General features: G+C 43.5%; 1 protein-coding gene across 3 annotated transcripts in view; it reads left to right on the top strand.

Moving 5' to 3' along the window:
- The window catches only part of PDZD2 (PDZ domain containing 2), a 138,904-nt gene extending 118,610 nt beyond the window's left edge, over positions 1 to 20,294 (top strand). For all 3 annotated transcript variants that reach the window (XM_027745650.2, XM_027745654.2, XM_027745655.2), the window contains 6 exons: positions 1,473 to 5,046; positions 5,684 to 5,801; positions 9,786 to 9,887; positions 12,202 to 12,472; positions 14,428 to 14,562; positions 16,021 to 20,294. In XM_027745650.2, the coding sequence (XP_027601451.2) occupies positions 1,473 to 5,046; positions 5,684 to 5,801; positions 9,786 to 9,887; positions 12,202 to 12,472; positions 14,428 to 14,562; positions 16,021 to 16,187 (4,367 nt within the window). In that variant the 3' untranslated portion in view covers positions 16,188 to 20,294. The remainder of the gene's footprint in view (positions 1 to 1,472; positions 5,047 to 5,683; positions 5,802 to 9,785; positions 9,888 to 12,201; positions 12,473 to 14,427; positions 14,563 to 16,020) is intronic.
- Positions 20,295 to 22,815: the final 2,521 nt, after the last annotated feature.

Genomic DNA, 22,815 nt, shown 5'->3' with positions numbered 1-22,815 from the left:
AGGATTCTAGTGTGAATTGAAATATTTGATACCTCCTTACTTTCTGCTCAGGGCTGATTTATGCTGCTACAGCAGTATATGAATCCCCATAGACTGTACAAATTATGTGGTGTGGAAATAAGTGTTTGAAAAAGAAAAGCATACTTTTCAAATTCAGGAAGAATATAATATTTTGCTTTGTTCTAGCTTATGATCTTCTTTGTGTACCTATTAATACCTGGGAACCTAAAGTGCTTCCAGATGCATGACTTCCAGTCGTTCGTTTAAGGAATTCCAAGCTTGGCAGAGTCTTGTTCTTGTTTTTTTTAGATTGCTGTGGCTTTTGCAAACCGCTAGCATTGGAGTAAGGACACGTTGGCACTCCTTTATCAGGCATCTCTTCTGTTTTACCCTTCCCCTTGCCATACCCTACTGGCAGAAAAGAGAGTCTCTTCAGTGTGTGATCCAGCATGCTGAAGCAGGGCAGTACTTGAAATCCTAACACAGCTGCTTCAGATTGCTCTACTGAGGTCTTTCACTTTGTTGACTCCAGGGAGAATCAGCACTTCTTAATGTGGATACTTAAGTACAGTGATGTGGATAATCCTCCAAGTTTGTGCAAGAAGTACAGAGATGTGCAGGCACATTTGAATGAGCAGGAAAGGATACTGACACTGTGAATAACTTCTCCTTCTCCATGCACTTTCTGGGCCTCGTGTCATAGTAACTGACCTCTGGAAAGCAGCTTGAATGGGAATGCATGTCTCAGAAGCAATGGAGAGAGGTGGAATCTGGTGCTTAACTTGAAGTGCTGAAAATTGGAGATAGGAGAAATGAGTGAGCAGGAATGTGTCAAAGTGCGCAGTGATAGAGAGCTTGATGCGTTGCCCCAGAGCGGGTTAAACATGTACTGGAAGCAAGGAAGGGTCTGTGCCAGAAATGCTTTAAAGCCCACATGCTTGATGTGTGTATGACATCACTCATGCGTGTCACATTAAACACCTGCAGAAGTGCCGAGAGGGTCAGAGTCAACTTCTCTATGCACAGATCGTCACTGTGTTATCTGTTCACTTTTGCTATGTCAGGGCTTTTTGTACTCTCTGGAGTCTCTGTTGGAGACTTCTTTGATCAAACAAGTGATGAGAAGCAGTGCTGCTCAGCGTGACTTATTGCACGCCGACGCTTTGGTAGTTGGCTGTTTGACTGTTGCAGTTTCAAAGATGAGAATTAAACAGATCATGACTACTCACCTTGGATAAGTGGATTGCTCCCTTCTGTGTGCTTCTCAAATAGACAGGGTTATGATTAATTTGAGTTGTTGTAAACACCATTAGAGAAGGGGAGGATTGCAGAGCAAAAGGAAAACATGTAGCCTGACTACGTGGGTGTCTGTTTTTGTAATAAAACCTGGTGTTTTCTGTATCACTTCTTATATCTGACAGGATTTTGCTTCTTCTTTTTTTTTATTCTTTTTTATTTTTATCATGATACAGCTGTCAGCAGATTTACAAACCTCATCCTGTCTCCAGGGGTAGACAGTCAAAATCAGGGCAATGTCAGCAGCGTCCTCGCAAGTGAGGAAGAGCCGAGTGCCGGGAAGCGAGAAAGAGCAGGTTTGCAAAACGCTGGCGGCGGCTGCGCGGCGGAGAGAGCAACACTGCCGCCTGATGCCGCGAGCAAAGACGTGCACAGAGGTACCACGAAAGGCAGCCGCGAGGAGGACTGCGCTGCCATCCCTGTCACCGACATCGACGACTTGCTCAGCCAGATGGGCGCCCCCGAGAGCAGGGCCTCGCGCACCCCGTCGCGCGCAGAAAGCCCCCTCCGAGATGAGTACACCACGATGTGCTGCTGCGGCACCGACGAAGGCTGCCCCGGGTCCGAGCCACGAGCAGCCAAGGAGGAGCCGCTGGAAAAAACTGTGAATTGCGGAACGAATGCACAAGGAGTTTTGGGGCTGTCTGTGTTGGACTCCATTAACACAGGCAAACTTTTTACTGTGAATAAAAACTCTTTAAATAACTATTCTAGGAATTTTAGCAGTTTAAATGAGGACGAGTTGCCTGCAGCAAACTCTCTGGAAGGTAAGAGGAGTGACCCGTTTCCAAAGTCTATGTATGGAGCTGCGGAGGATTCTCACTCGGACGCAGAGTCTGTCACAGAAACCTTTGATGGTGCTAGTGAGGTGTTGCTTGGGCAGTGTGCTGCTGCTAGTGTCCCTGCAGCCTGCACTGTAGTGGAGTCAGATGAGGAGCAAATTGAGATTTGCTGCACGAACGATGAGCTGCAAAAGCCTGTGCAGGAGCAGCATCTCACACCTGGAACGAGCTCGTCCTCACTGTCCCCACCGCACCCTTACGGCAGCAAAGTTTTGCAAACTGAGGGCTGTGCAATGTGTGGGTCACTGGAGACAAGCATCAACAAACTAGGTTTGGAAGATCATAGTGGTCCCACTCCATGCCCCTCACAGTGTTCAGATGTGTCCTCTGCGTCCTTGTGTTCTCCTTCCTTGGTTTTCCTGACAGAAAAAGACATCCTAAAGAATTCAGCCAATATCCCTGAAGTTTACTCTTTCTGTAACAATGGTGCCTTACGTACAGAAGAACAGATGGATTTGGGGAAGAGTAAGGGACATATGAAATGCTGTGAATCCACTGAAGAGGAAGGGTCTCTGCACTGCAAAAAGATAAGCTTTTGCTCTGCTAGAAATGTCAGTGTCTTGGAGAACAGCTTGCTTGAGAAAGAAGGATATCATGATGAGCAGAGATCCAAATCTGAAAGCGAAGAAGTGGTTGATGACTGTAATCGTGCTGTTAGTTATTGCCTGGTGAAGAAAGAAACCAGCGGTTTGTCCAACTTGTCTAAAACAGACAGCAATCACATGAATGCATTGTCAACAAGAGGAATATCACTCAGGTCACCCTTTCCCACTAGATCTAAAGATCCAAAGGCTAATGCAACTCATGACTTGCCAGGGAAAATTGAGAAAATTAACTCTGTGACTTCAGGAAGGACTTCAAATGGGAAAGTCCAAAACTCAGGCACAAATCATTGCAAAGGAGCTGCAGTACCGCACAGCCCATCCTCACAGAAAAAATCTTGTCAGGAGTCTAAGGGAATGGCACAAAAAAGTATAATGGACACCCTTTTAAATAATCAGAAGACCAAAACAGGACCAAAGCTAAAAGGGTTCACCATCAAAAGTAAAACAAAGACAAATTCAGATTCTTCTGGTATTAATCCTACCAAAGTGAATGGGGCTGATCAGAAAAGGGCTTCTATTTCTCCACAGCTGTCTCCCAAACTCCTGGGAAAGAAAACACCATTGTCCCGTAATTCACCTACAAATCCAGATCCTGGCAGGAGCATTTCTGCAGCCTCAAGGACTCTGAAATCAGAGCTAGAAAATAAACCATCTCTGGTCATTTCTGAAGATTCACTTTTGCCTCTCCTGAATGGCACTGGCAGCCCAACAGCAAGCGGTGAAATGAAATGTGGCTGTGGGGAGCTAACATGGGGAAAGCCAAAAGAAAAACAGGTTTCTACTGTGGGATGTCAGGGTAAGAGTGCTAAGGTAGATGATTTCGGAGCCAGGGACAGTCAATCCAAAGTCACTTCACCTCCTCAGGGGATACCAAAAGTTGAATATGTGAAAGGGAGGACTGATAACCCTGAAACAGGCCTGAACCCAATCAAGATCATTTATAGTGCAGATGACCTTAGGCAATTAGATCTGCAAAATGTAGTACCATCTGCTGGAGGCTGTTCTTCTTCATTGAGGTCCTCCTCAGTTCACCAGGAACAGCTGGAAGGGCAGGAGATCCAGCGCACTTTCATTGAGGTGAAGCTTTCCTCCTCATCATCTCCTTCTTCCTCCTCCTCTGCCTCTTCCTCACCAGCATCGTTTTTGCAGCTGCCATTGCTAGAGAAAACGGAAGAGGTGAATGCAGAAGTACCTCAGCTCACTGAGGAGATGGGGACCATGCAGTATTTCTCAAAAGCAGATGCTGCTGGAGACAGACATCTCTGTGGCTTGTCAAAACCTGTGACAAGGACCTACTCAATGCCAGCCCAGTTATCAGGTCACTTGAAGGAGGACTGCCATGTTGCAGAGGGTCATCCTGTGCAAGGCCCCCAGGGCCACACTGCGGGGGAGAAACACCCCCAGGGGATGTTAAAGGTAGTTCACTTGAATCTACCGAACAGCCAGAGTGGAAAGGAGCAGGCGTACACCTCCAAAAGTGCCCAGAAGGTTCATGACATGTCCCCCTCAGTGAGTGACATCAGCTACCCCACTGCCGATAAGCTGAGGAGCTTCAGGAGGAATTACTACTACTATGAGCTGAACTGGCCACATGACCCTATTTCATCCTTCTCTGTCAAACAGAGGATCAAATCCTTTGAAAACCTGGCAAATTTTGACCGGCCCTTCGTGAAGGCCATTGATATATGCTCGTCTGCAAGGTTGCCCCTCGCCAGGAGGTCGTGTGGTGGGTTGGCCGCCCCGTCCAGCACTGCTGAGACTCCGTGGGCGCTGCGGCGCAGCTTGAGTTCCTATGGCAGCAGCCCCAGCCCCGCCAGTGCCACGGCCAAGTCTCCCCCCAGCGCAGAGCCCGTGCATGTGGCTGAGGGTGGCAAAGGGCACAGAAAGCCCCAGAGGAGCGAAGAGGGCGGTGCTGGGCCAGACGTGGCCGCCTTCCCCACCTCGGCCTCGCAGGTGCGCCGCAGCCGGGGCCTGGGGCGGCCGCTGCTGTCCCGCTCCAGGCTGCGGGAGCTGAGAGCCCTCAGTATGCCTGACCTGGACAAGCTGTGTGGAGAGGGCTTCTCGGGCCCGCCACAGCCTGCCTGCTTCAAGACAGAGCTGGAAATCACGCCCCGCAGAGCCTTTGGCGCACCTGGCCAGAACGGGGCAGCTCTGCCAGCCCCCTGCGGCCCTGCAGAGGCAGCCGGGTTGGGAATGGGTACCTGCAGCCCCCGGGACAGTGGGTCGGGAACGCCGGGTTCTGCCTCGGATGATGATGTGCCGCATGGCAGCTCTCTGGATGGGAAAAACAGCTGGTCCATCAGGTTGGTGTCAGCTTTCCTACCACTGTTTCATTTTCATCCCCATGAGCCCTTCCCAAGGCAGAACTTCCACTTTGCCCCAAGTCTGACCCAAAGCACATTTCAGCTGTGGCCCCAGCCCTCTGTCCCCTCACAATTCAGGGTGTCATTCATGCTCTTGATGCCTTGGAGCTGCCATGCTGCTGTCTGTTAGCAGCTGTGTTCCAGTACAGGATGAAACATTTTATCCTGGCTTAGATGTGCTCCTTTTCCTTATCCCCTCTAGCTGGTGTTGGTTGGTTTTTGGCCCCATTACAGAACAGCATCAGTGGTGGAAGGGAGGCTGCACAGCACTGGCTGCCAGCACAGCCTGTGGTGACAAATAGGGTCGTCGTCCTGCCAGAAGCGTCTTCAGATGTAGCTCTCTTTTTTTAATGTCTGTTGCTGAAACCGTTGGAGAAGGATGAGGGGAACAAAACAGGGACTGATTTTCAGAGTTTTTCTCTGCCCCTTCACATTCTCCCAGTTATCCCATTTCTTACTAGGTTTCAAGATTTCTGCTTTATCATTTATCTTCATGCAACCTTCACTGTATACCTGAAATGTATCTCTATACAGTCGAGAAATATAAAACTCTTTTATCTTTTTATGTTAATTTTAGCTTGGATCAGCTACTTGTCTCAAACCTGGACCAGCAAAAACTGCAATCTGTTTTGTCGGCAGTAGTACCAAAATGTGATGTTGCTGCTGTGCTCCAAGAAGTCAAAGCACAAGTAAAGGTAAAAATGAGAAGATAAAACTAGGTTATTGGCAGATATTTAAGGGTTTTCTTTATGGCAGATAAAATCTTTTCCAAACAGTTTCCAAGCTCCTCCAGTAGTCCTGTGGTAGCTTACTACTATCAGCTGCAGCTGATGTTAGCTTTACTAATGCTGGTTGTTGAATGCCTGCTAGAAACCGATAATAATTTTGAATGGCTTTTTTTATATGAAAGTTCAAAGGCAGTTTTGAATCACAATAAATAGACCTACTTTAAGTGGAGAAGTATGCCTCCATCTGGGTCTGTCAGTAATTGCACATCAGAATTTAACTTTCCACCAGCCATCTGGGTCAAACTCAGTTCCCCCACTGTGCAGGGGAAGGTCTGCTCCTCTCTGTGCCTAGAAGCACCAGTCTTTTGTTAGACGCTGCAATCACAGAAATTGAATTTATTTTGTTTAATGCTGAATTGGTGACTTGGAACACTAGAAAGTAGTTGTTAGTGGGTTTTTTAAGAGATACCTGTGACCTTCTTCTTCTCTTTTGTGGAAACTGGCTATTGTATCAAGATAACCTGCTTCATTATCTAGGTTTTTAAAGAAGGCCTCCAAAGTGAAATGACTGCCAGAACATTGCTTTCCTGTTTTCAGTGTTTCTGTTTGTGGGATACAAGCACATCCTTTTTAAATCAGAACAGAAGTTGATCAAATAATGACAGCACTGGAAGGGAAACTGGTCTGCATAACTGCTGGGTGAGCTGCATCTAGAGCGTTCTTGAGCCTTATTCTCAAAGACTGCTATTTCAAACGTAGAACAGGCTTGGAGGAAAAGGACCTCCCTAAAATATCCAGCTTTATCTCCTTCCAGAGGACAGCATACCTAAAGCATGCAAATCTCCAAAGCTTGGTGAGCCAAGAGGGTTTTCTAGGTTTACTGATAAAATTAGGATTGGGTTGTACAACTGGCTGAAGGTAATTAAGTGTTCTTTAAAGTATTTTGCATGGAGTCTTGGAGAGATTATTTATTTATGCCACTTTTCAAAGCCTGAGAACTCAAATATTTATAAAACTGAATGCTTTTTGGAATGCACTCCTGGTCTGCATAGTTTCTTATCCATATTTAAGACTAGTATGGCACATAGGCTGGAAAATTTTATGCTATTCAAATCGTGGATTTTGAATGTACAATAGAACAGTTCTTCATAGTTATGCAGTTGCTGAAAAATGAGATAGACTGCCTGATTTGGACTGAGAGCTTCCTCGGGAAGAGTTTGTCATCATCTTTTGCTTTGAACAGTGCTGAATTTATTGTTAACATTTAATAAGTGCTACTTATAAAAAAAAAAAAAAAAGACATTTTATTTAGGTCTCTATGACTGGTATCTTTGGCTAACATTCTAAACAGAGGTGAACCCTGGAGGCCTGGTTTGCCCATTGTGTGTCCAAGTAAAGAAGTAAGCATCCATAAGCAGGTCTCTGTGCCCAATTGTATGTGTGCTGGCAAGGGGCAGCTTTGAGTGCTGGGGAGGGAGGGAGGGAACTTCGGCAATGGGAACCCAGCATCCAGACTGTCTTGTTGACTGGTCCAGGACATATGGTCTATGGATAATGTGGATAACTCCTTTAACATCTGAATCTCTGACTTTCTTTTGTTTTCCTTCCCCAAGTGTAAGCAAATTAAATTGAAGTATCAAGGGTTGGAAAGAACCTTACCTCTAGAATAAAAAGGGTTGCTAAAGTACTTAAGAGTCAAAGATATGTGTATGTTTCCATTGCCCTCACTGCACTTGGGAAGGGGCTAGCCTAGATACTTAACTGATTTTAGTATTTCTAGCCTGACATAAAGGTGTTCTCACTTGAGCATAGGTGAGAAGGGTCTTAGCATATACAAAACACCATGGACAAAGATGTTCAGCCCTGACTGCTCTTCTCTTCCCAAGTGCTGATGGATCAGTGATGTGGAGCAGGGTGGCATCAGTTTCTGACATTAGCTCTATGTATTGCAGAGATGCCTCTACTGGAGGAAATCTTCTACAGACACTATTTGGCAAAAAACATGCAATTAGAGCAAGAATTTGACTTCCTAGTAGTCTGTGGTTCCCTGTGCCTTTTGAAACAAAATTAAAAGGCAAATGCTGAGTCAATGTGTTCAGTTTAGTGGTCTAAATATGGCATTTAATGCTAAATAGATTAAAAGGTTGGTTTCTAATGATTTGCCATTAATTTTAGTGTTGGCAGTTTCTGGAAATTACTAATGTTGGATGGGATCCTGGGGAAAAGCTGAGAAACCTGCTCTCTGCTCCCTGTGTCTGATGCTCTGTGCACAGGTGGTTACTATCCTTTTGCTCCCAAATTCCTTCTTATAGTTCCCCACACACCACAAAATGTGGTCTCTGTGACACAGTGCCAGACTTGCTGGATGGGACTGCTTTTCTCTCATGGCAAATTCAGGTGCTGTTCACTCTATAAAAGGCAGAGAGACCCTGACAAATTAGAGGGCTGGGCAGTCACCAACTGTATGAATTTTAACAAAGACAGGTGCCAGATTCTACACCTGGGATGGGGCAACACTGGGTGTACAGACAGACTGGGGAATGAGATGCTGGAAAGCAGTGCTGCAGAAAGGGACCTAGAGGTCCTGGTCGGTGGCGATGTCATCAATTTAATGCTGAATATCAGCCAGCAGTGCCCTGGCAGCCAAGAGGGCCAACTGTGTCCTGGGGGGCATCAGGCCCAGCATCACCAGCTGGTCGAGGGAGGGGATTGTCCTGCTCTGCTCTGCACTGGAATATTGTGGCAGTTTTGGTAACCACGGTATAGGAGGGATATAAAGCTATTAGAGAGCATCCAAAGGAGGGCAACGAAGATGGTGAAGGGCCTTGAGGGGAAGCCGTATGAGGAGCAGCTGAGGTCCCTTGATCTGTTCAGCCTGGAGGAGACTGAGGGAAGACCTCATTGCAGTTACAACTTCCTCTGGAGGGGAAGAGGAGGGGCAGGCACTGATCTCTTCTCTGTGGTGGCCAGTGACAGAACCCAAGCGTGTGACCTGAAGTTGTGCTAGGTGAGGTTTAGGTTGGGTATTAGAAAAAAGATTCTTCACCCAAAGGGTGGTTGGGCACTGGAAGAGGCTCCCCAGGGCAGTGATCACAGCCACAAGCCTGACAGAGTTCAAGAAGTACTTGGACAACACTCTCAGGCACATGGTGGAATTCTTGGGTAGTCCTGAGTAGGGCCAGGAGCTGGACTTTGAGGATCCTTGTGGGCCCCTTCCAACTCAGGGTATTCAGTGATTCTGCAGTTCTGTATTTTGGCAGCAGGCCATCACTTTGAAGAAATCAGCTTTATACCTTTGTTCTGGTCCAGAACCAAGTTCAGCCCTGGTGTAATCCTGCACCAATCCTTTTTGTGCTGAATGCTCCCATTTTTACAACAGCACATCTTAGTCCTGTCTAGATCACTAATAGGCTCCTTATTTTTAGTTCCTAAGTGAAACAGTTTTTTCTGCTGTCCTATCTGACCCTCTCAAGAGAAGAGGTTAATGCAACTGCCCTGCATTACATCTATGTAACTGCCTTTCCAGAGGAAGGAGAATTGGGACAACAAAAGTATTTGTAATTCCCTGAAGAGAAAGGTCCAGAAAGGTGTATGGGAAGTATTGTCTTTTGACTGCAAAATATTGAGCAGTGCAAAATTGATTACAGCCTGTGAAAATTAGGCTGTCCAAGGTTTAATGCCATTTCACTACCCTAATTTTGACTTTGCCTTCTAGCCTTGCACTGACTGAAGGAACCTGTGCTGTCACCTGAGTTCTCCTAGATGACTGATAACTCATCTGTAGCATGAAGAGAAATACATTTAATATCTCTATTTCAATACCTTGAGTTGTTTTTTTTACCTGCCATAATCTGTGGATACTGGTAATTTGTCATTTGTGTAGGAACTTGGTCTTGATCTTGGTTTTGTGTTTCTTCTTTCCTTTCCCGTGCACCTCCATTTTTCTGCTAGAGCAAAGAAGACACATACTTTGTAGTCTTACACAAAGAAGAAGGAGCTGGTCTGGGATTTAGTGTTGCTGGAGGAATAGATTTGGAACAGAAATCAGTCACGGTAAGTGATGGCTGCAAGTCATCTTTTTACAAAGCTCACTTTAAAGCAGGCTGGTGATTAGATCAAATGCTCATTTGTCAAGTCTCACTGCAAGTCATTCACAGTCATAAAACAGTGTCTCAGAGGCGGCAGCATACCATCTGCCACTGAAATTAGTGTCTGGGAAGTGTAATTTTTATTATTGGGGATGGATACCAATTATGTTTACAATCTTTAAAAGTCTGTTACTGAATGGGATGGGCTCAATCTAAACCTTATGCATGTAAATAAAATTCTGCATTTCATGCAGTAGCAGAGCATGCAGTCTTTTAGGGGAGACTTTCATTCCCAACCCTTGAAAGTAAACGCTGTGCAGCAGAGTTTTTGAACGATTTTTTACATCCTGAGACTGATCTTTTGAGACCTCAGCAATTCACATCACAAGTTTGTTTTGTGTTATTAAGGCTTGTAGGTGGGCCAAAAAGGAGGGTTGTGTTTCTTAGGGGTTTTTTAAAGTCTTATACAGCATTCTGAACCAGAGATACTGTGTGTCACATTAAGTGATGTTGGTGTGTAAAAAGTGACATAGATACTGTTCAAAAACAGATCAGTGAGACAGAAAAATCCAAGAAAACTGGTGTCCTCCCATGTGACAGTTTCTTTACTCAAGATATGCATTTAAATTCTGCCCTGAAAGAGAGAGATCCATTAAATGCTGAGTTTAGAAGCAGGATGTGTCCTCAGTTTTGGGGCCTGCAGCAGCCCTTGTAGGAATCTTCTGGTTTTTGCTTTTAGACAAGACCAGTATAAGTAAATGTATTTTATATTAAGCTGTCATTAAGTTAGAACATGGTCACAGTCTAGAGAATGGAATCTACTTCTCTCATACAGTTGTTCTATGTCTCTGGCCCAAACAGTTGCAGTGGCAGCTGTGAGGAGGGCTCAACACTGTAGCACCCCACGGAGTTCTTCACCTGGAGACTGGGACTCCACTTAAAAAATAAGATCTTGAAGTCTCTCAGGTGGAGTAACTGATGAAATCTTTTTCCTGAATTCTGTTAGCTGTGAGACCAAGGAAACATCAGCTCCTACTCTTCACAGATCTTTGTTCAGCTCCTCAGAAGGGGAACATTTTAATGTTCTTGATCTACTGGGATTCTGGATCCCAACTGGATTTAGGGTTGCCACTGGGTTCTGAACTTCTTAGATGGGCTGTTGTGCCCACACTTGGGTGAGCTTCAAGGTACTGAGGAGAACGTGAGGGAAAGCAGCAGATGTTTTGTACGTAACTCCTGTATTCCACTTTCTGTTTGCATTTGCATGTCTACATCTATTATTGAAGCTATTATGCCAGCTTTGAGTGCCCGCTTAGATTGGCTGAAAATTTATCTTCTTGTATCTGTAGGGTTGTGGCAGGTGCCCCTCTCAGCATGGCCCTGCAATGAGAGGGAACAGGAGCCAAAAAGCTTCTGATGCCTCACTGTTGGTCGAGGTAGTAGGATAAATTCCTAGAGGAAAATGCAGGATTGTGACCACAGATTTGTGCCTCAAACCTTTGCCTGGAAGATGTAGAACTGTCTCCATGGGAAACCATATTCTGACTGCTAAAATTACAGTGCCTAGTAGGCAAGTCCTTAAATACCGAGTCTTGAGTCTTTTAGTCAGTTCCTTTTTGTAAATGACACACATCTAAACTTGCTAGAGTTTTACTCAAAGTTTAATCCACTCTGAATAGAGTGTTTTTTCCTCTAGAAGAATGCATTTCATGCCACTAAATCATCGCTCTGCATCTGTTTGCATGGTATTTGATCAGCCAAATTGAGGTGAACAATTGTACAGCTGCAGTAAGTCAGAGCCTTTCTGTGCACAGATGTTTGGAAGTGTGTGTTTGAAAACACTACAGGATGCTTGTCCTAGTCAGTGGGAATTGGGGGGGATTGGGTGTCACACACCACAGTGTTAGTGGTTGCTGTAGCATGAATGTGGATTTAACCTGTGTGTCACTTAAAATATGTTAATTGAAGGCCTTTGAGGAGTTCAGTGAAAGCATTAAGTAATTTGTGATATTACATATTCCCTTCCTGGGTTTGGTTATTTTTGGCTTAGAAATGATGATGCAATAATAGCATCTTTTCCTCTGAATTGCCCCATCCCTAACTGCAGTTCTGTCCAGTCACTTAGTCCTTGACATTTAAAGGGTGTTCACTGGAGCAAATGTTGTGCATTTGATATCCACTGACTGCAAACTTTGGTAGGGTGTCTGTGTTCACCTTGGCCTGTAGAATGCTGTGTGGGTCGTGAGGTTAAAACGTACTTGTTAAAATCTTTCTTGTAGGTTCACAGAGTGTTTTCAAAGGGAGTGGCATCTCAAGAAGGGACTATTCATCGAGGAGATCTTGTTCTGTCAATCAATGGCAAATCTCTTGCAAACTCAGTCCATGGGGATGTCCTGAATACTCTTCATCACGCAAGACTGTACAAATATGCAGTCATTGTCATCCAGAAGGAAAAAGACAAAGCAAACAATTCCTCCAGACTTGAGACATCAGCTACTGGCAGAAAATGTGTAGGGTCTGGAAAGGATGTTTCCATGGAAATAGGAACAGGTATGATCTTTGTCCAAGAACAGTTGGAAGGATTCCCTTGCAGAACAGACTGAAGGGAAAAATGTCCGTGTGTTTTAGATTAAAAGTGTCTGTGCATTATGTGATTGAAGGGAGCAAATGAAATTACCTTTAAATTTTATTTGTTCTCTTTGGAGCCTAAATTCAGTTTGGGTTTGGGTTTTTTTTTAATTATCATAACTAGGCACAAACTTAGAAGACCTAATTTAGGGCCTAATCCAGTTTCTACTGAAGTAAGTGATTCCACATATTCTTCCAGTACAGGATAAATGCAAGAAAGCACACAACCAAAAATAATTTAAAAAATAGAGAGGCTCAAAGAAAACCTCATGCTCTGCAGTTTATTATACATAGGGGCTGAACTTGTTTTTGTAATAGCAGATTTCATACTGTTTCTGCTAAAATAGAAAAAATTATTTTGATATTACAGTAAATGGAAGTTAGCCATATTGAAGTCAGACATCCCACAGGAAACTAGGGATAAATGGTTTAAGCAGAAATGTGTCAGTGGAATAGTAGATAAATGTTCAGGAACAAGACAGCATTTTAGTGTGAAAGCAGTACCTAGGGTGTTACAAACAGATCTCTGAATTTTTTTTGTAGATTTAAGACCCAAAGCCCTTCAGTACCTGTCTGTATTCTGCTCCTTCGGAGCAGGGGATGACCTGTTTCAGTCCTGCACTGTTGCAGTGTCCCTGGGAGGTGGCTTCCCCTGCCTTCAAGGGCAACTCAGCTCAGACCACTCCAAAAGCGGGACATGGAGCTGCCAGTCCCCCATTTTTAGTCTGTTGGCTGTAATCATTACTGTTTGGAGGGTTCTTTTGGCTGTAATCACTACTGTTTGGAGGGTTCTTTTGGCTGTAATCATTACTGTTTGGAGGGTTCTTTTTTTCTGTAGCAGTTTCTATTGTTTTATGCTTACACAGAGTTTTATGATTACAACTTTGTGACAGAGCTTAAAAAAAAATAGAAAGCACTTTGTAAGTGAATGGATCAGCCTTTCTGGAATTGCTCCCATGGATATAATATATGTAATTACTTCAGAATCACTTTCTACCCTAAACTCCCTGTGTTCTGCACCCTGACAAATGCAGAATATCTGCTGGCTCCGGGCACTAGGGGGCAACGTTATCTCATAAACAACATAGTGTTGGCTTATTCAGAACATATTTCCATCCTTTAAGGCAAAGCACATCTCCAGATGTTTTAGATAACATTTAAAGTTGTCTGAGATAACGGTAGCAGTAATTTGTGATAATGCAGACTGCATAATTTTTACATTCACACAGGGCAAAGAGGGTCCTGTTTTCCAGAACTGCAGATTTATTTCGTCCTAAGCAAAGTCATATTTTATGTCAACTACAGCATTATTGTGTTTCAAAAATATCTGCTATGTAGGAGGCAGGGTGAAACTACAGTAAATGATGATTATATCCATAGATATGAGACCAGAAACACTTATTCACCCTAGTGAGTGATTACAGATTTTTCCATATGAGGATGGAACATGTGTTTGCTTATGTAACATTTCATTCATTACTCTTATTTAAAAAGAAATGGCTCATTGAATAAGCAGTTGGGAACAAATGAAAGAAAAAGATGCTCTCCACTCACTACTTTTGTACTTTTTCAGTTATTTTGTTGACATTCAGAGTATTTGCTAAATTTGCTAGCTGTAATTTTTGCCAAAATAAGTTGCCTTGGCAGGTTTTTGTTGAACATGTAAAATGAAAATGTCACTGTGCACTTTGTACTGTCTCCCATTCACGGCTACAATAATATACATTCACTTCTGAGAAACAAGGTGACATGTCCTAGTCTGAGTAGGAACTGAATGCTTAATTGCCTGGTCACTGCAGCAAAACTAAAACCAACCAAACACAACTTGCAGTTTACTGTTGTCTGCATAACAAAATGCTGTGTGTGTTCTATCACAGATCCAAACCTGGATATGAATGATGTAATCTGCGTTGAATTATTGAAAACCTCTGCTGGTTTGGGATTCAGTCTTGACGGTGGAAAAGCTTCCATTGCTGGAGATAAGCCCTTGCTTGTAAAAAGGATATTTAAAGGTACTACAAGCATGCAGTGGATGTTATCCCAGTTTTCCTTTTGTGCATTGTACAGACATTTTAGTTATTGCATTCAATGGTTTTTGAAGCAATGGTGTTTCTTGTGGCCCTCCTTTCTTGCCACTTTTTTTTAGAAAAAAACCCCACTTCTGGGAATGGCTAGGGATTGCATCTGCTAGTAAATGTTTGTGGAGCTATCTGCTTTTCTGAATATGATACATTTCATTCCTGGGCTTGTCCACTATTTTAGACATTAGATTACAGCAGCAATAATCTGTATAATGGCCAATAATCTATATAATGGCCTGAGACATTCATGCCTTATCTAGTTCTTTTTTGTAAGAAACACACAGTGCAGATAATCAGTGTGGTTCTGAAGCACCACCTTGCATTATGGAATCATAGAATCAGCTGGGTTGGAAAAGACCTTGGAGATCATCAAGTCCAACCCTTATGCCCAATTATTAATTTTACCATTTCTGTCTTTTTTTTTTTTTTATATATTACTACTAGCTTGTGCTAAGAATATATGGTGTTTGTATTCAGAAACTGCTAATCTTGGATGCTTTGTTAGCATGTAGTTAAACTTATATGAACCATATATAGAAAGGAAACCAATCCTAGAACTATGCTGTGACTTTTATAAATCATATTTAGCAAAAAATAAAGCACTTTCTGAAGGAAGCTGAAACTCTCAATGAAACTGTATGTGGACAGCATTTTTACAGGATTACTCTTCAGTGATTTGTTCTCTCACCAGTGAAAAAAATCAAGCAGGTGTTTCCTGAACTGCTTATCTAGTTTTGTGTGTGTGTGTGTTTGTTTTCCCCTCTTTAGAAAGTGATTCTTAGGGTAAAGGGCATGTTTAATTTTTGAGCTCATTCATTTACATCCTTACATACAGCCCTTTTCCCCTCCCTGTGATGGCTGATGTTAGTTTAATTATCGTTACAGAAAACATAACTTTCATCAGCAGTGAAGGGCGTGTCTCTCTCTAGGAGCTTTCTGTGTCTGGTGTGTTTTTCCTGAGTTTGCTGCTTGTGTTTGGTTTGTTCATCCCAGGTTTTACAATCTGTTGCATAATCTGCTTATTACCCTGTCAAAATTTCACTTCGGAAAATACATCCATGACACATAACAACCTTCATGATTATTTTATTAACCAGGTTTTCTTAAAGCTATAGAGATGACATCCAGCATATTTCATGTACTTATGTTGTTTCCTTCAAAAACAGACAGCTTTTCTAAGAACAAGGATTTATCATGGTTAAAATAACCTTTTCTGTGAGGTGCAGCATGGAGTAGGTTGCTAGAGCTGAGCTGAATGTAAGTGATTTGTAGTGAAATTGTTATGGTTGGAAAAGCGGTTTATTTGTTGTTCAACACAGTGGAAAGCACATTTTTGGTGGGTTCGCTTTTCTTTTTCCTAACGCTGACTTTTTCCCCCTTTGCTTCTAGGTGGTGCTGCGGAGCAATCTGGAAACATAGAAACTGGAGATGAAATTCTTGCTGTTAGTGGAAAGTCATTACTTGGCCTCATGCATTACGATGCCTGGAACATTATTAAATCTGTGCCTGAGGGCCCTGTTCAGTTACTAATCAGAAAACACAGGACTGCAGTATGATGGAAGCACTACATCTAATCACACTTGCTAAGACAAACCATTTAGAACTGTCTAAAAGCTGTCTTTGTTTCTAAAGTCACACAGAAGTGTCTTAATGCTCTACAGAGAGGTGCTAAGAGCCTTGGAGAACCACTGAGCAAGCATGTGATGAGCTTCATAAAATCTCACCTAATTATTGGGGATGAAGGAAGCCAAATGTTAGAGACAATTTTGTATTATGTGGCAGTTTTATTGGAACTTCAAGACCTCTCCTGGGCTTGATTTAAAGTATTTTGATTGAAATAAATAACACTGTGCCTGTCCCTGATATTTTTAGTATCTGCAGAGTGTTGGTAGTAGAACTTGTTGGTTGCCATCCTATTGACAAGGATGGGTTTTAGACTGTACTATATCACTTAGCTGTAATAAGACTTCAGGACACTTACTTAGGGTCTGGTCCTTTTTTGTTGTTGTAATAAGAGAATGTCTGGAACAATCTCACTTTATTCTTCTAAGTGCGGTTTTGCTAAAAATGCATGACAAAAAGAGTATAATTTTGCACAACTTTTATGCCTAAAACATGAGCATTTTATTGCAAAGCTGAAAATTCCTCTTAAAATTGATGAACTAACACAGCATCCACCACAACTAAATCTGCTTTTAGATGCAACTTGTATCTGAAAGCAATTGACATTAATGCAGCAGAAATCTGTAAGAAAATCATGTCCAAATAATAGGTGATTGTCCACCAAAGTGTTAGTTGTGATTAAAATGGGGGCGATAAAAATTGGGGTCTGAATTTTCAAATTTAGGCTTCTAATGTTAGGCACCTTTAAAATATATATATTTTTAAAAGGGGGATAATTTCAAGTGCTGAGCACTTACAGATCCCACAGACTTCAGCGATCGCTAAGTACGTCTGAAAGCTGGGCTGCTTTTATTTGTCTACAAGAGGTCTAAGGCTGCCCAACTTGAAAGACTCAAGCTGAAAAGTGGTGATCTAAAAATGGGGATTATAACAGATTAAATCTGAGCTGGCCGTATTTGTGGTGGCTTTTAACTGGTCTTCTTTGTTTTCTCCTGTCCAGTATTTATTTTTCCTTGTGTGAGAGTGGTTGAGGATGTGTGTGGATGACACAAGTGCGCCCGACTGCGTTAGGACTGGGCTGATATTGAGGGTTCTGGGTGGCGAAACCAAACACTGTTTGCGTAGATGGGAGAAACCGTGGTGTTGGGTACAGCAAAAGAGAAAGGGTTGCAGTGCTCTGGGCGCTTAGTTTGGACTTTCTCACCTCTACTCACAGTGGAGGTATCAGTAGCAGGCCATGCTGCTGAGTGTTACTTACAGTCTGCTGTGCTGGGAGGAGAATGTATGGGTGCAAAAGATTAGACTCTGTTATTTCTCTTCCTACATCTGGGATAGCTAAACAGCATAAAATACATACAGGAGGAAATGGGCCAGTGTCCTTATCAGCTGAGAACAAGTTGTTTGTTCTACAGTGCTCAGGTTGTTCATCACATTGGGCTGGAGACTCCTTGCAGCCAACATGCCCAGGGTGAAGAGCTCTCACTCTGGAACCAGTCCAAATCTGAAGTGCTGCCTACTTTTATGGTGAGCCAACACACTGGGTAGCTGTTACAAAAAGGTCTGGGCTTGTCGTTTGGCCATACCCCAAGATCATACTATAGTTCAGTTTATTTATATTTATTCAACAGTGCTTGGAGCAATTCCTTCCAGATTAGTGGAGCACTTGCTTGGGTTCATTTCTGTGACAGCTTCATGAGACTGCAACTTGTGATGCACAGAGGAAAATTCAGTTCTGTGAGGCAACCTGAGACCAGATGAACAGAAAAAGCTGTGCAACGTTTGCCTAAAAATGAATAGATTTAACTCTTTTTCAGTGACATATTAGCATGTGAATCCAGGGAGAGATGCAGCTTTTGGTTACAGGAAAGGCAATACTGTACATAATCCTACAACTCCATTGCCTGCAGGATTTCTGTTGAAATTAATTCAGGTTCAGTGCTATGAGATGACTGTGGAGTTGGGTCCCCTGTGAACCCACAGCTCAGCCGCTCTGTCAGGACTGATCCTGGCCTCCAGTCACCTCCGTGGTGGGAGGGGCTTCAGGAGGATGCAGGCATGGGGCTGGAGGACCACACTGATGTTCTAGGCCTGTGATGGCATAAAAGACGTTACCCCTGCAATATTCCATATTTGCTGAAAAACAGGGAGAAGACATTTGGTAATGACAGTTGAATGGTGAGGCCTTGTTCAGGAATGACCAAAATCCGACTGTAATAGCGTGTATAATAGATACATAAAATGCATGTGGAATTTAATGCAGCGTAGTGAATGCATACCTGTATACGTATAATACGTGCAAGTGCAGTACTGACTTTTTGCTACTTTATTGTGGTAAATCACAATTGTGTTTTAGGAAGTGGCTTTTTATTTTCAGTCCGCAGTCTAAAATTTTGGAGATTCCATCGCAGGGAGGCATCTGTTTCCCTCACTCCTAAACCAGTGTGAGCTCAAAGGTAAAGTCTTCATTTTGTAAATTGAAGTTAATTTGAGGTGTCTTAAGATGATACGTGGTGGATATTTTCAGATGCTTATTTGCAGGTACCGTTCATTGTGAGTGATTTAGAAGACTTTCATTTTTCAGTAAACAGATACTATTCAGTATTTTATTTTACATGCACGTAGATAAGTGTTGGCTGAGTAACAGCAAACAGAAATGGGGATTTTTTGTGTGTGATTCGGTAGTGGCTATAATTTAAAAGATAGGTTTAATGTTTTAAATCTGACAATAGTTACTATGGGTAGAATGATAACACTTCTCTGCTAACATTAGAGCAAGAAAAAGAATAGTATTTAACCTTGATTGTTTCTGTTCCTGAAAATACCTTTTTTTTTTTTTGATTAAAGAACAAGAAGCATCTTTACAGAGGCTACCAGTGTTCATATGATTACAGTAGCATTTCCTGACATCTCATATGGAGTGACATTCCCCAAAAAGGCCCCAGGATTTATGCACTATGGGTGTCTGCTTTGTTGCAAACAAGATGGCTAGACCAAGCAGATGTAGTAAACCTTTGGTTACGCACCTGGCAAAGTAAATGTTATTTTTCTGAGAGCCTGGTTGCAGTAGAATGACAAAGGACATTGCATTAGTTCATCAGTATTCAGTAGGTTCACAACTATTTTCAGCCTTGCTGTTTGCATATCAGTCTCCGTGGTGATTGTTTGCCCTACCAGAGTGTTGGCCAAACTCCAGGAGAGCAGCGACTTTCCAGAGACTTGCAGCTGCATCTTGGAAGACCAAAAAAATAGAGATTAAATTATGCACCACTTCTTCACCAGGGAGCTGAAGGCATTCCAGACAAGGCAAATTTGCTCCTAGATAGAGAACGTCTGGTAGAGGGCTTTGCTGCATCCAGGCCTGGGGCAGCTGAGGGTGCACATCCCGGATATGAGAGCGGTGCGATACTGCCGTTGCATATTCTGCAGCCTTTTGTACCTTGAAGATCTTTCCAGCTTCTGTAGGGACTGCATCTGCATTAAAAACTCTGAGATTAGGCCTAAACTGGGGGGAGGGAGGAACATTTGATCATTTTCTCACTAAAAAATTATTATGAGGACAGATAAGTATTAAGAAACTGTTAAGTGGATTGATATTTCCTAATGACCCTCACTTAAAATTAACCCTGGTTAATGTTCTGCAGTGGTTCTTGTCAAATTCTGAAGGAAGTGTTCCCAGATGGGAATGTTTACCTGTTTCTATGTTTAGGTTATGTAAATGTACAAGTGAAAATATTGATGAAGAGTAGACTAGCTCATGAGAGAAATGGGGATCCCACTGTAGGTAGATTTTGTGTGTTAGTCTGATACACTTATTGTATGATATTGTATATTTACACTTTTATTTATATAAATAAAACTTCTTTTAATGAAAACTGTTTAATATGCCTTGTATATTATAAAAAAGTCAGTGCAATAACATGAAATAGATTGTACATTTTTCGATATGCTGTCTCTTTTATGTAAATCTGTATCGCCATAAACTGTTTTGCTTGGGTTTTTTAGTGATTTTGAAAATAAATGGTAACCTTAGTACTCCGCTAGATATTTAATTCTGTTATGCCAAAGTTTGTCTGGTCCGGAGTTGAAACTGGCATTCCAGGGACAAAGATGTCAGGGAGAGCATAGTCAAAGATTTAAGTGTTAACACTGCCCAGATGTACATCTAAGCTAGAAGTAAAATAGTACCCTCTTAAGAACCACCGTTCAGTGTGAAGAGGACTAAAGCTTTTAAGAAGTGATAGAAGATGTTTTATAGAACCTGCTTCAGTATCTTGGAAGCCGTGCTTTTTTTTTTTCCTGCCCCTGTTCAAGGAAGATGTGGAGTTTGAAGGTGAAATGTGGAGTTTTCAGCAGCAGCAGCAGTCCCTGGAGCACATCGCCTATGAAGTGTACCTCCTGCCCAGACCCTGGGCTGTAAGGGAATGGAGCTGTGTGTGTAGATAATATTTTATGCAACTGGTCCTAGCCTGGTATATGTTCTCCTCTTCCACCTACCCTAGGGATAAGCTTCCTGTCAAAACCACAGTGAAATGGGCTGGTTGGGAAGCACTCTGGGGATGGAGTGGAGCTGAAGTGGAGCTTGTAGTGGGGAGTGTATGCCACAACCTCCAAAGGTTTGCATCAAGTGGGCCACTCTTTTAAAGATACAGGTGACTTCACAGTAACTGCACAGCAGCTCGAAACAAGCCTTCCTTACAGGAACGTGAGTCAGCCCAGAAGGCTCAGCTGCTCGGACATGGGGAATGCCAGAGGTGCTCAAAATCCCATGCTGCCTGGCAGCACAGACACGTCAGCTAGTCACTGTGGGGAAGGCTGAGCTGCAGGAAGGAGTTTGTGAGGTTGTGTTTATATCTACATTGCAGGCTTTTGTGCATTGCTCTGTGTTTGAATGCTGGGTTGGGCACTTGAGGCAGCAGCACAATTTGTAATTTCCATCCGGCGCATGGCACGGCACAGTCCTGATCTTTCCTTGATATACCCGTGGCACTTGCCTATGTCTTGTGCCGTGCCTGGCAAACCTCACTGTTTCCTCTTGTGCACAGTGCTGGCTTGGTGGGTCAGGTGGGTTTTTGTGTGAGGAGAAGGATTTGCTTTCTTGTGCCAGTGGTGCAGAGGGCATTTCAGTCATCCCCAGGCTTGTACCCCAAAAGCTGTGTTTGCTTTCAGTTTCCCTCTCTGGGTGCTGTGCTGCGAGGGTGCAAGCAAGAGCCACATGAGGAAGGATAAGCCCAGCATTTGTGCTGACTCATCCTGTGGGAAAGGCCAGTGCACTGGGTTCCCAGACTGCTCCATGGGCATGGGGACGCTTTCCTGGGCTGGAGGGGAAAAGGAAGAGTTCTGTGGTGTCCTTGTCTTCCATCTGCATGGGGACCCCTTTCCCCCCCCATCTTTCTCCCTTGCAAACAGCCACGATGAGGGATGCTGCAGAGCCTATGCTGTTGTGCAGCTGTGACTGTGCAAAGCATAAAATTGTTCATGTGGGAAGGGGAGGTGTGGGACAGTGCATGCAGCCCCTTGAGCTTGGTTCGACATGTCTGTCCCCAGCTGGAGCCTGGCTTCTCCCCCAGGGCTGCATGGGAAGAAGGAAGAAACTATTGTGAGTCTTAAATATTTCCTCTGCCCTGCTGTCACCAGTTCTGGGCCAGCCCAGCTCCTCTCCCTCTTTCACTGACTCCCCTGTACCCATCTTCCTGTTTGTCCTGATTTCTCTTAACACATGGTGTGAGCTGGGGTCAACAGGGCTCAAGCCTCAGAGCAGCTTGGCTCTTGCAAGATCAGTCTTGAATGTCTTTAATTGAAATCTTAATTGCCCCAGTCAGTGGCTAATTAAAGAGGAATACAAAAGCAAGAAGACACAATGGACTTAAGCTGTAAGTGGATTAGTATATGTGACTTCATTTGTCCCCTGAGACATGTGAAGCAGCAGAAAATGTTTACCTCTCTCAGTTGTGAAGTCCTTGGGGTATGAGCAAATGCAGAATTTGAAATGTGATTCTATGGTCATTCTACCTGAAAAGTTCCAGTTTATTTCTCATTTTTTTGCAGCTTTGCTGTTCTCCTGTTCCCTGTAAAAGCATCACTGGATGCTACTTATAACTGAATAGTATCCGTGTGTCTGGAGTAGCTGTTTCTTCCTCTCTTTCCAGGATCAAAACTGCCACTTTACCACATTTTAACAGAAGCTAATGGTCACTGTCACCATGCAGGGGTGGTGTGAAGGAGAGACCCTGGGGAGGAGGTTACCACAGCCCACCCCAGAGTCAGTGGCTGGGCAGGAGCAGAGCAGGTGGTGGCTGGGCATGATGCCCATGAATGCAGGGAAGTGATGCCACAGGGCAGCATGTGACTGTGATGACAGGGGGAAGCAAAACCTTCCCAGGCCACAGCCCTGACCTACACTTTCTGGTGACCATGGCCATACAGGATCAGCCCCAGAGCCAGGCATCACTGCAGGGGGGCATGTCCACCCTACTGGCTCTGCACAGCCAAACCCATGCCCTTGCCTTGGCCTGCACTGGGAGATTTTTGGTCCGGCAGTTTGGTGCTTCTTTTTTTCTTTTC

Source organism: Pipra filicauda, unplaced genomic scaffold (assembly GCF_003945595.2).
Source record: "Pipra filicauda isolate LSUMZ 115617 unplaced genomic scaffold, ASM394559v2 scaffold86_size2582843_pilon, whole genome shotgun sequence".
NCBI classification, from domain to species: domain Eukaryota; kingdom Metazoa; phylum Chordata; class Aves; order Passeriformes; family Pipridae; genus Pipra; species Pipra filicauda.
This window is presented reverse-complemented; position numbering and strand designations above follow the sequence as displayed.